Source organism: Scyliorhinus torazame, chromosome 15, assembly GCF_047496885.1.
Source record: "Scyliorhinus torazame isolate Kashiwa2021f chromosome 15, sScyTor2.1, whole genome shotgun sequence".
Lineage (NCBI taxonomy): Eukaryota > Metazoa > Chordata > Chondrichthyes > Carcharhiniformes > Scyliorhinidae > Scyliorhinus > Scyliorhinus torazame.
Window position 1 is genome coordinate 103,365,898 of NC_092721.1, and position 13,066 is coordinate 103,378,963.

At 44.2% G+C, this 13,066-nt stretch overlaps 1 protein-coding gene across 16 annotated transcripts in view; it reads left to right on the top strand.

Moving 5' to 3' along the window:
• The window catches only part of sytl2a (synaptotagmin-like 2a), a 218,047-nt gene extending 212,560 nt beyond the window's left edge, over positions 1-5,487 (top strand). For all 16 annotated transcript variants that reach the window (XM_072476502.1, XM_072476500.1, XM_072476506.1 and 13 more), the window contains one exon: positions 3,239-5,487. In XM_072476502.1, the coding sequence (XP_072332603.1) occupies positions 3,239-3,387 (149 nt within the window). In that variant the 3' untranslated portion in view covers positions 3,388-5,487. The remainder of the gene's footprint in view (positions 1-3,238) is intronic.
• The last annotated feature ends 7,579 nt before the right edge of the window (positions 5,488-13,066 follow it).

Genomic DNA, 13,066 nt, shown 5'->3' on the forward strand with positions numbered 1-13,066 from the left:
GTTATAAAGGGAGGTGGCAGTGGAGATAGTAGATGCATTGGTTATGATATTTCAAAATTCCCTGGATTCCGGAAGCGTCCCAGTGGATTGGAAACTCACTAATGTGACGCCCCTATTCAAAAAGGGAGAGAGGGAAAAAGTAGAAACTATAGACTGGTTAGCTTGACCTCTGGTTTAAAAAAAAAAAAAAGTTGCTGGAATCAATCATTAAGGAGGTGATGACAGAACATTTGGAAAGACAAAGCTCAATCAGCCATTGTCAGCTTAGGTTTTTGAAGGGTAAGTCATGCTTGATAAACGTGTTTGAGTTCTTTGAGGATGAGGACCAGCAAGGTGGATAATGGAAAACTAGACTTCCAGAAGGCGTTTGACAAGGTGCAGCATAAAAGACTGATCCAGAAGATGAGGTCAAAGGAGACTGGGGGTAAAGTAGTAGCTTGGATTGACGATTGGCTGACTGACAGAAAGCAGAGGGTCAGGATAAATGGGTCCTTCTCTGGATGATGAACCTTAACCAGCGGGGTGCCGCAGGGTCAGTCCTCGGAACTGAACTTTTTACAATCTATATAAATGTAAGCAGGGACAGGGTGTAACATAGCAAAATTTGGGGATGATACTAAAATAGGTGGGAAAGCAGACAGTGAAGAGGACATTTTACAGACAGATATAGATAGACTAGGAGATTGGGCGGGCCAAAATTTGGCAGATGGAGTTTATGTGGATAAGTGTGAGGTTATCCATTTCGGCAGAAACAATAGAAAGGCAAATTATTATCTAAATGGAAAGCAGATCCAAAATGCGCCTGGGCAGAGGGATCTCGGTGCTTTTGTTCATGAATCGCAGAAATGCAGGTACAGCATGTAATTAAAAAGGTAAATGGAATGTTATTGTAAAAGGACTGGAGTGTAAAAGTAGAGAAGTATTCTTACAGTTGTATAGGGTGTTGGTGAGACCACATTTGGAGTGTTGTGTCCAGTTTTGGTCTCCTTATTTGAGGAAGGATTGGAGGTAGTTCAGCGAAGGTTCACTAGATTGATTCTGGGGATGAAAGGGTTGACGTATGAGGAGAGATTGAACAGTTTGGACTTGTACTGGAGTTGAGAAGGAAGAGAGGGGATCTGATCAAGGTATATAAAATACTAAAAGGGATTCATAAAGTAAACGTAGGCCAAATATTGCCGCTTGTGGGGCAATCCAGAATGAGAGGTCACCGATATACGGCACGATTCAACTAATTGGGAATGAAGTCCCATTGCGAGCGCTGAGAAACACATGGCTTTTCATCGCAGCTCACGTTGTATAAGGGGCCTCAGCGGGGAATGCGTGGCCAAGGCCGCACATAATCCCGTTTTATACACTGAGGAGCTCCGCTCGCTGGAACTCCCCAGTGTAGTGGGAGACGTGATGCCATTTTAAATGGCTGGCTGATCTCTGAGGCCCCTGAAGTGACCCCCCACCCCCTCCCCAGCCCGAACACACAGAGGGTACCCGATCATGTGCACGCACAAAATGCCAGCTGAGCACCTTGGTCAGTGTGCCAGGATGAGGGTGCTGGGCTGGCACTGCCAGGGTGCCCAAGTAGCACCAGCAGTGCCAGGACACTGCCCTGCCGAAAGGGCATGCAGATGGGGGCCCCCGATCCCCTGGGAGACCCCCACAAGTGCTGCCCCGTCTGGTCCCCATTTGTGGAGGTCCCTGCGTTGGATCTCGTGAGGCGTTGTGAGCTGGATAATCCCGGGAGCGAGGTTTCCCGGCTTTTATCGGCCATGCTGTGCCGCAGTGAGCTCAATTTCAGTGGCAATTGGATCGTGCCTATAGGTTGAGGGGTGGTAGATTTAAAACTGAGATGAGGAGGAACGACTTCCTGCAGAGGGTAGTGAATTTGTGGAACTACCTGTCCCATAGTGCGGTGAAGTCTGAGTCATTAAATGGTTTCAAGAAGGAGATGGATGTATTTTTGATTTTCAAAAAAACAGGTTAAAGGGATACGGAGAACGGGTAGATAGGTGGATTTGAGACCAGGAAGAGATCAGCCATGATCTGATTGAATGGCTGAGCAGCCGACATCTGCTCCTTGTTCCTACGTTCCTGTTTGGTTGTGTTATGAACGCATCGCCCTTGGATACCAACTCCTAGGGTGAGATTCAAACCCCTGCTTCTGACTCGGGGACGTTACCCATTGCACCATGAGACCTCATGAGACTTGCATTTGTAAAGCACTTTTCACCAACACTGTAGAGCCAATGAAGTAATTTTGAAGTACGGTCTCTGCTGAAATGTAGTAAACACAAGTCAGGTGTTGCTTAGCAAACTCCTAGAAACAGATGGTGTTTCTTTCGTGAGGTTGAATGATGGATAAATAATGGTCAAGACACCAGGGATAATTTCTCTACTCTTCAAAATAGTGCTATTCAATCTTTTCCATCACCTAAGCAGGCACATTGGGCCTCAGTTTAACATCTACTTGGAAGGACTCTATTCTGTATTCCCTCAGTGCTGCATTGGAGTGTCCGCCTTGCTTTTTGTGCTTAAGTCCTATAACAGGTCTTGAAACCAGACCAACTCTGACCTGGCTAACCCTGAATGCTTCCATTCTATCTTGTTCCTTGTTCAGCCACCACAATCATCTATTCTGAAGTTGTTTATCTTGTCATGTCTCTCCCAACTCAAATTTTGTGCATCTCACTATAATAATCTTAATTTTCTCCTTCCGCTGGCATTTGCTTCTATTTATTTTGTGTAAAGTCTCAATGGGAGGAGTTATCATAGATAATCATAGAATTTACAGTGCAGAAGGAGGCCATCATGTCTGCACCGGCTCTTGGAAAGAGCATCCTACCCAAGCCCAACCTCCACCCTATCCCCATAACCCATTAACTCCAGCTAATCTTTTTTTTTGAACACTTGAGGGTAATTTTATCATGACCAATCCACCTAACCTGCACATCTTTGGACTGTGGGAGGAAACCGGAGCACCCGGAGGAAATCCACGCAGTCACGGGGAGAACATGCAGACTCTACACAGACAGCGACCCAAGCCGGGAATCGAACCTGGGACCCTGGAGCTGTGAAGCAACTGTGCTAACCATCGTCCTACCTTGCTCCCCTATGAAAGTGCTCTATCATTGATGTCCCAATAAGTGGGGCAATCGTCTTTTAGTCATGTCATTAATATGAAGTGTGTTTTTAATCAAAGTTAAACTGTAATATCCCATTAACCATTCTTTTTATTGTATAGGTAAAAGTTATGGACTGGCAGTAGACTGGATGGATTCTACAGAAGAAGAAGTATCTGTATGGGATAAAATGATTACCCATCCAACTATTTGGATCGAGAATGTGCTTCCTCTGAGAATGTTGATGCTTAGCAAAATGTCAGCAAACTAAATGAACATTTTATACAACTGACCAGAGTAGTTTTATAAATTGGTACATCAAAAATCTTACTATTTCTGGTAATGTGTATTTTTTTTGTGGCCAGTTATTTACCAAATGCAGTTTATTAAAGGAAAAGCCAAAGCTATATGTTGCCAACTGAAATTAAAATTTTCAATGCTGGGATATAATATTTCAGTTTGAATGGACTTTAAAATTGAAGATTCAAATTAACTTCTTCGGTCAGATGCCAATTTATTATATTGATGCTGCAAAACATTTAGCTACTAACAAACCAATCTTTACTTTGTTTATATACATTGCGGGGGGGGGGGGGGGGGGGAAATCTATGTTTACTTTGTTTATATGCTATGTGAACCTAAATATCAACAGGGAGGAAATCTATGCAGTGATTGTTTTCTAAGTGATACAATATAAAATAGTGTCTTGAACAATTCTCATTGATTATGAAGTTAGGAAAGTATTAATAGCAAATGAAGAAAAGTTTTAAACCTTCTTCATGAACTGTTACAAATGCATCACTGCAGACTGTTAGAAATATCCATGTAACAATGTAATAATAAAGACAGAAACAATTGTTGATATATTATTTAAGTGAGCATTACCTATGAACTGATTGTCAAATGGTGGTACTGCATGTGGCTTTTTTATTCATTCAGGAGATGTGGGTGTCGCAGGCTGCCCATCCCTAATTGCCCTTGATGGGGCAGAATCAACCATATTGCTGTGGGTCTGGAGTCACGTAGTCTAGACCCGGTAAGGGCAGCATATTTCCTCCCCTAAAGGACATTAGTGAACCATATGGGTTTTCATGACAATCGTTTCATGGTCCTCATTAGACTTCTATTTCCAGATTTTCATTGAATTCCAATGTCACCATCTGCAGTGGGATTTGAACCTGGGACCCCGGAGCATTACTCTGGGTCTCTGGTTTATTAGTCCAGTGACAATACCACTACACCACCGCCTCCCCATAAGTGCTAGTGCAACAGATGCAGTTAATCTATATTATGGAAGCTTTCACCTGTAATTCTCATGCAAGGCATGTTTGCAATTTCTGTTTCTCTCTCTCTCTCTCTCTCTCTCTCTCTCTCTCTCTCTCTCTCTCTCTCTCTCCTGTCTTCTCTTTCTTCTTCTGTTCTCTCTCTCTTCTCTCTCATCCCCACGTTTCCCAATGTCAGGAACGTCATAATAAATTTGCATACCCTGGAATCCTACCCTCATGTCAAATTTAACTCCCATGATGATGTCATGTACAACTGGAATCAATAAGTGTGCACCTTGTGAGCAGAACTCTGAGGGAAGCTCGAAGGGAGTGTACTCCAGCTGGAGCAGCACCACGTCTTGTGGGTGGAGCAGAGTCACAGGCAACTCTACACACCTGTATTTTCATTGCTGCCTTGTGGTGCTGGGACATGAATTTCAGTGAGGGACTGAAGAATGGGAAGGGAACCCCAGAGCAGTATGCTTCCTTGGTTTGAATGTTTTGACTTGCTGTATGCAGGGGTGGCTTTTAAATATGGCACCTAGATTATTCAGGCGCTGAGATGATGGGGTGGGTGAATCAGAGACCGCCTACCCAGCAATACGACGTGAAACCTACGACATGAAACCTGTGCCTCTGCTTTTATACAAAGTGAGGTCAAACGCCACTTTACCCTCCCAAATCGGACTTTCCACTCCCAAATTCGGACTGATCTCTGGGATGATTCTGCTCATATAGTCAGGAAGTGGCAAGGATGTGTAAACTGCCAGGATCAGAACTTGTCTGCCTGTATGTGTGGGACTGGAGGGCGGTTGGGAGTAAGTGAGGAGGGATGCAAGCAGGGATGCTTTCAATTTTGGAAAGTGAGGGAAACTTCTCAGATCCATGCTAATTTCCCTTGTAATGTTCCCATGGCAATCGGTGAGCTCCAATTGCTGCAACTCACTGAGATGAAATCATTCATAACCATGTTGTCGATGTGTTAACTTTAATGAATTGTACCTGTGTGGATGTTGCTTAATAGAATAGGATTTCCTGTATCTACATCATGCATAATTACTTTTGTACTTCCCAATTTGTTTTCACATTAAACTCTGTGACTGTAATTCTTTTAGGTCATTCTGATTTTCCTCCAGAGGGTAATTCAATAATTTATCCCAATTTTTTAATACTTCCTCATTATTAAATTTAGTTTGAGGAATATCAAATTCAGAATCATCTTCTCCCTGAGTTACAATGACTAACTCTTCTTTTCTTCTCTATCAAAATACCTTTTGAGCATATTAACATGACAGAGTTTTCCTTCTGTCTGGTGTCCGTATCAAATAATTCACCTTGCTCAATTTCCTTTCAATTTGATGAGGCCCACTATAACTTGCTTTTAATTTTTCCCCTATCATTGGTAATACTAGTGTTTTCTCCCACCAACAAAAATATAAATGTTTGATCTATCTGCCTATTTTCATCAATTCTCTGACAATTTTAAATGTTTCCGAACCAACTCTCCAGCCCTAGTTAGTCTCTCCCTAAAATTTGATACTTTGTTCAACAGCAAAGACTTTGACAGCTGTCTCACCAATTTCTCGTTGATCAATTTAAGTGGTCCTCTCACCTCGTGACCAAAAATCAAATCAAATGGACTGAATTTAGTTGATTCGTCAGGTGTAAATAGTACAAATGGATTTTCTTTATCCCAATCCTCTGGATAATCTTGACTTAGAGTTTAATGCCATCCTTCTAATGCCACTTGTGATTCCAGATGATATGTCGTTGAGTTAACATTCTTATTCCCAAGCTATCCATAACTTCCTTGAATAATTTTGACATAAAATTGGACCCCTGATCTGATTGAATTTCTTTTGGTAGTGCATATCTGGCAAAAAAAATTTGGTTCACTTCTCTGATAATCAAAAAGAGAGGGGAAGTACTCGAAGGGTTTAAATCCTTTAAAGCTGATAAGTCATCAGGGCCAGATAGATTGTTTTCAAGACGACTGAAAGAGGTCAGGGAGGTGATAGCAGAAGCTGAGGATGATTTTCCAATCCTCACTAGATACAGAGGAGGTACTGGAGACATACACACAAGGTTCCATTATTTAAAAAGGATCAAAGGAAATGCGAAACAATTATAGGCCCGTTAGTCTTATGTCGGTGGTGGGGAAATTAGTAGAATCAATCCAGAGAGATTAACTGTCATTTAGAAAGGCATGGGCTAGTCGACGATAATCAACATGGATTTGTTAAAGGAAAGTCTCGCCTCTCAAATTTGATTGAACTTTTGAGGAAATGACGAGAAGGGTTGATGAAGGTAGTGGCGTGGATGTTGTGTACAAGGCGTGTGACAAAGTGCCACATGGCAGATTGGTCAAGAAAGTGAAAGCCCATGGGATACAGGGCAATGTGACATGGGATGAAAAGTTGGCTGAGGAACAGGAAACAAAGGGTAATGGTCGATGGCTGCCCTTGCAATAGAAAAGCTGTTTAGAGTGGTGTCACACAAAGTTGGTGTTGGGGCCCTTACTGTTTGTGTTATATATTAAGGATTAAGGGTTATCGTGTTCGGGCCGGAAAGTGGAGCTGAGTCCACAAAAGATCAGCCATGATCTCATTGAATGGAGGAGCAGGCTCGAGGGGCCAGATGGCCTACTCCTGCTTCTAGTTCTTACGTTCTTATTTAAACATACACATGGGAGCACAATTGGGAAATTTGCAGATGTCAAAAGATTGACTGAATGGTGGACAGTGTAGAGGATAGCTACATCTCCAAAATGATATAGATGAGTTGGTGGAGTGGACAGAAAAGTGGCAGATGGAATTTGACAGAAGTGTGAGGTCATGCATTTAGGGAGGTCAAACAATTATAGGAAGTACACAATAAATGGGAATTAAGAGTGGTAGATGAAGGACGCGATCTTGGTGTACGAGTACACAGGTTCTTAAAGGCAGCAGTTCAAGTAGACAAGATTGTAAAGAACGCATATGGAATGCTCTCCTTCATTGGCAGCGATTGGATGTAATGTTGGAATTGTATCGAACACTGGTGAGGCCACAACTGGAGTATTGTGTGCAGTTCTGGTCACCACATTACAGGAAGGACATAATTGCTTTGGAGAGAATGTTGCCAGGGCTAGAAACGCAATGGATAGGCTGGGGTTATTTTCCTTGGAACAAAGAAGGCTGAGGGGTGACTTAATTGAGGTGTACAGAATTGAGGGGAAGAGATAGTGTGACAGGATAAAATGATTTCCCTTGGTGAAGAATTCTAAAGCCAAGGGACATAGATTTCAGATATGTGGCAGAAGGTGTAGAGGGGACGTGGGGAAGAACTTTTTTATGCAGAGGGTAGTGGAAGTCTGAAATTCGCTGCCCGAGTTGGTGGTGGAGGCAGAGACCCAAAAGTACCTGGATCTGCTCCTTCAGTGCTGTAAGTGACTTATTCCTGTATCCTTAAAGATTGTAATCTCCTTACCTACTCCACCTTGTATATACAAGTAAACCTCACCCTCACAAATCAAATCCTTAAAAAGTTCACGTGCCAGCTTATCCACTGACCTCTGAACAGTTTGTACATTCTGTTACACCTCTTTCACTGGGACAATGGTTTTTCCTCCCACTTCAATAAACGCCAATGGCTTATCCTGTTTTACCGAGTCTGTTTTCGCAGTACTTTTCTTTAGTCACCAACACTGCAACTTCACATGTCCAACTTTATTCCAATGAAAACACTTTTAGTTCTATATAGAATCATAGAGGTTACAGTGCAGAAGGAGGCCATCTGGCCCATCAAATCTGCACCGGCTCTTGGAAAGAGCACCCTACTTTAGCTCACACCGCCACCCTATCTCCATAACCCCAGCTAAAATTTGTTTGGACACTAAGGGAAATTTAGCATGGCCAATCTACATAACCTGCACATCTTTGGGCTGTGGGAGAAAAACAGAGCACCCGGAGGAAACCCACGCAGACACGGAGAACGTGCAGACTCCGCACAGACAGTGACCCAAGTTGGGAATAGAACCTGGAGCTGTGAAGCAACTGTGTTAATCACTGTGCTACCGTGCTTTACATTTCTCTTTAGCAGTATCATAGGTTTCCTTTTCACTCTGAGGTACACTCTCCTTAACATCAACTAAACCTCCCTTGCATTGATCACCTGTGAATTTCTCATTTCCCCAGTTTCTATCCTTCACAGATTGAAATTGATGTCAAAGCCAAACTTTGTTTTATGAACCAATTCAAAATCATTGGCCTTTTCTGCAGCCTGTGTAGCAGTTTTAACTCATTGCCCTTCCACATGAGTTCTCGCTACTGTGGGAAGTGACTCTAAATCCCTCCAAAATTGGTGGGCGGGATTTTCTGATCCTGAGGCTAAGCGTTGGATGCCGTCGGAAACGCTGTCGCATTTCTCGACGGCGTCAACATGGCCCCAGGATCAGCAATTCAGGCCCCTATAGGGGGCCAGCAGGGCACTGGAGCGGTTCACGCCACGATCGAGCCGGGTGATGCACGCATACGCAGCGGGTCCGGCGTGAACCCGCGCATGCGCAGTCCCACCGGCAAATCTCTGCACGTGCGCGGTGTCTCCCTTGTCCGCACTTGCCCCGACCCAACATGGCGCAGGAGTACAGATGCCGGCGCGGAAGAAAGGAGGCCGGCCCGCCGATCAGTGGGTTTTGATCGCGGGCCAGGCCACATTGGAGGCCCCTCCTGGGGTCGGACCCCCCCCCCCCCCCCCCCGTCCCCACAGACCGCCCCTGGACCCTTCAACGCCGAGGTCCCGCCGACAGAGAGCATGTTAGAATGGCACAGGACTCTTTTTATGGCCTCTCGGGCCAGAGATTCGTGGGGAGGGGACACCCCGTAGAGCGGCCCCTGACCGGCACCGTGCCAACACGCCGGCCCCAATGTCGCCGATTCAATGAGAATTGCGTCGGGGTGGCATGGCGCGATTCGCGCGGCCCACCGGCGATTCTCTGACCCAGCGCAGGGTCAGAGAATCCCGCCCGTTATTTCCCGAAGAGTGTTGTATGTTTGGTATATTTTTTATGCTCTTGCCTGCTGTGTTCGTTGTCTAGCAAGGAATCTACAGAACTGCTGGTGGCTTGTTCAAACCAGGATTTTTATTAACACACACATGGTAAGGTAATAATCAGATACAGAGCAAGTTATCATAGAGTTTCTTTAGACTCCCCTGGAACTACTTCAATGCACGACTGTCCTCATGTACGTCTTAAAATCTTCTGAGGATCACCGGATCTGCCCTGCTTATATCTGATGCTACCTGCTGGTGGGAGGCCCTACTGCTACATACATGGCCACCTGCTGGTGGGATGTCACTCTGCTGGAATATTATAATGGAATATTATCGACAGGCATATCACCACATTATCCACCTATCAAAATGATTTTGCTTAATTTTTTCAAATTCTATATATGTCCGACCTGATTCCGTAGATTTCTAAACTTCTGCCTGTAGGCTTCTGGAACTAGTTCATATGCACTTAATATGGTTTTCCTCACCTCATCATAATTCCTAGATACCTCCTCTGATAGTGATGCAAACCTTTCACTAGCTCTACCTACCAACTTTGTTTGAACCAACACTATCCACATGGTCTTTGGCCAATTCAATTGTTTAGCCATTTCAATTAGGTGAAAAAGGCTCCATAAGGCCATAAGACATAGGAGCGGAAGTAAGGCCATTCGGCCCATCGAGTCCACTCCACCATTCAATCATGGCTGATTTCAACTTCATTTACCCGCTCTCTCGCCATAGCCCTTAATTCCTCGAGAAATCAAGAATTTATCAACTTCTGTCTTAAAGACACTCAACGTCCCGGCCTCCACCAGTGGAGGGTCTGTGGCAATGAATTCCACAGACCCACCACTCTCTGGCTGAAGAAATTTCTCCTCATCTCTGTTCTTAAGTGACTCCCTCTTATTCTAAGGCTGTGCCCCGGGCCCTAGTCTCCCCTGCTAATGGAAACAACTTAGACAGGGTCCACCCTATCTAAGCCATTCATTATCTTGTAAGTTTCTATTAGATCTCCCCTCAACCTCCTAAACTCCAATGAATATAATTTCAGGATCTTCAGACATTCATCGTATGTTAGGCCTACCATTCCTGGGATCATCCATGTGAATCTCCGCTGGACCCGCTCCAGTGCCAGTGTGTCCTTCCTGAGGTATGGGGCCCAAAGTTTCTCACAGTATTCTAAATGGGGCCTAACTAATGCTTTATAAAGCTTCAGAAGTACATCCCTGCTTTTATATTCCAAGCCTCTTGAGATAAATGACAACATTGCATTTGCTTTCTTAATTACGGACTCAACTTGCAAGTTTACCTTTAGAGAATCTTGGACTAGGACTCCCAAGTCCCTTTGCACTTCAGCATTATGAATTTTGTCACCGCTTAGAAAATAGTCCATGCCTCTATTCTTTTTTCCAAAGTGCAAGACCTCGCACTTGCCCACGTTGAATTTCATCAGCCATTTCTTGGACCACTCTTCTAAACTGTCTAAATCTTTCTGCAGCCTCCCCACCTCCTCAATACTACCTGCCCCTCCACCTATCTTTGTATCATCGGCAAACTTAGCCAGAATTCCCCCAGTCCCGTCATCTAGATCGTTAATATATAAAGAGAACAGCTGTGGCCCCAACACTGAACCCTGCGGGACACCACTCGTCACCGGTTGCCATTCTGAAAAAGAAGCTTTTATCCCAACTCTCTGCCTTCTGCCTGACAACCAATCGTCAATCCATGTTAGTACCTTGCCTCGAATACCATGGGCCCTTATTTTACTCAGCAGTCTCCCGTGAGGCACCTTATCAAAGGCCTTTTGGAAGTCAAGATTTGTTATCTCTTCAAAGAACTCTATAACAGGTTTGTCAGGCACGACCTCCCCTTACTAAATCCATGCTGACTTGTCCTAATCCGACCCTGCACTTCCAAGAATTTAGAAATCTCATCCTTAACGATGGATTCTAGAATCTTGCCAACAACCGAGGTTAGGCTAATTAGCCTATAATTTTCCATCTTTTTCCTTGTTCCCTTCTTGAACAGGGGGTTACAACAGCGATTTTCCAATCCTCTGGGACTTTCCCTGACTCCAGTGACTTTTGAAAGATCATAACTAACGCCTCCACTATTTCTTCAGCTATCTCCTTTAGAACTCTAGGATGTAGCCCATCTGGGCCTGGAGATTTATCAATTTTTAGACCTCTTAGTTTCTCTATCATTTCTCCTTTGTGATGGCTACCATATTCAACTCTGCCACCTGACTCTCCTGAATTGTTGAGATATTACTCATGTCTTCTACTGTGAAGACTGTCGCAACGTACTTATTTAGTTCCTCAGCTAGTCTCCCATCACTAGATTACCAGCGTCATTTTGGAGCAGCCCAATGTCTACTTTTGCCTCCGGTTTGTTTTTAATGTATTTAAAGAAACTTTTACTATCATTCCTAATGTTACTGGCTAGCCTACCTTCATATTTGATCCTCTCCTTATTTCTCTCTTTGTTATCCTCTGTTTGTTTTTGTAGCCTTCCCAATCTTCTGTCTTCCCACTACTCTTTGCCACATTATAGGCTTTCTCTTTTGCTTTGATGCATTCCTTAACTTCCTTTGTCAGTCATGGCTGCCTAATCCCCCCTCTGATAACCCTTCTTTTCTTTGGGATGAACGTCTGTACTGTGTCCTCAATTACTCCCAGAAACTCCTGCCATTGCTGTTCTACTGTCTTTCCCACTAGCCTCTGCTCCCAGTCGATTTTCGTCAGTTCCTCCCTCATGCCCCTGTAGTTACCTTTATTTAACTGGAACACCTTTACATCTGATTCTACCTTCTTTCTTTCAAATTGGAGATTGAATTCTACCATATTATGATCACTGCCTCCTCAGTGTTCCCTTACTTTAAGATCTTTAATCAAGTCTGGCTCATTACATAACACTAAGTCCAGAATGGCCTGTTCCCTCGTGGGCTCCATCACAAGCTGTTCCAAAAAGCCCTCCTGTAAACATTCAATGAATTCCCTTTCCTTGGGTCCACTGGCAGCATTATTTACCCAGTCCACCTGCATATTGAAGTCCCCCATGATCACTGTGACCTTGCCTTTCTGACATGCACTTTCTATTTCGTGGTGCATTTTGTGCCCCTGGTCCTGACCACTGTTAGGAGGCCTGTACATAACTCCCATTATGGTTTTTTTGCCTTTGTGGTTCCTCAACTCTACCCACACAGACTCCACATCATCTAACCCTATGTCGTTTAGTGCTATTGATTTAGTTTCATTCCTAATTAACAAGGCAGCCCCGCCCCCTCTGCCCACCTCTCTGTCTTTTCGATAGGTTGTGAATCCCTGAATGTTTAAATGCCAGTCCTGAACCCCCTGCAACCACGTCTCTGCGATGCCTACCACATCATACCTGCCAGTCACAATCTGGGCCACAAGCTCATCTACCTTGTTCCGTACATAGATTCATAGATTATCATAGAATTTACAGTGCAGAAGGAGGCCATTCGGCCCATCAAGTCTGCACCAGTTCTTGGAAACAGCACCCTACCCAAGGTCAACACCTCCACCCTATCCCCATAACCCAGTAACCCCACCCAACACTAAGGGCAATTTTGGACACTAAGGGCAATTTATCATGGCCAATCCACCTAACCTGCACATCTTTGGGCTG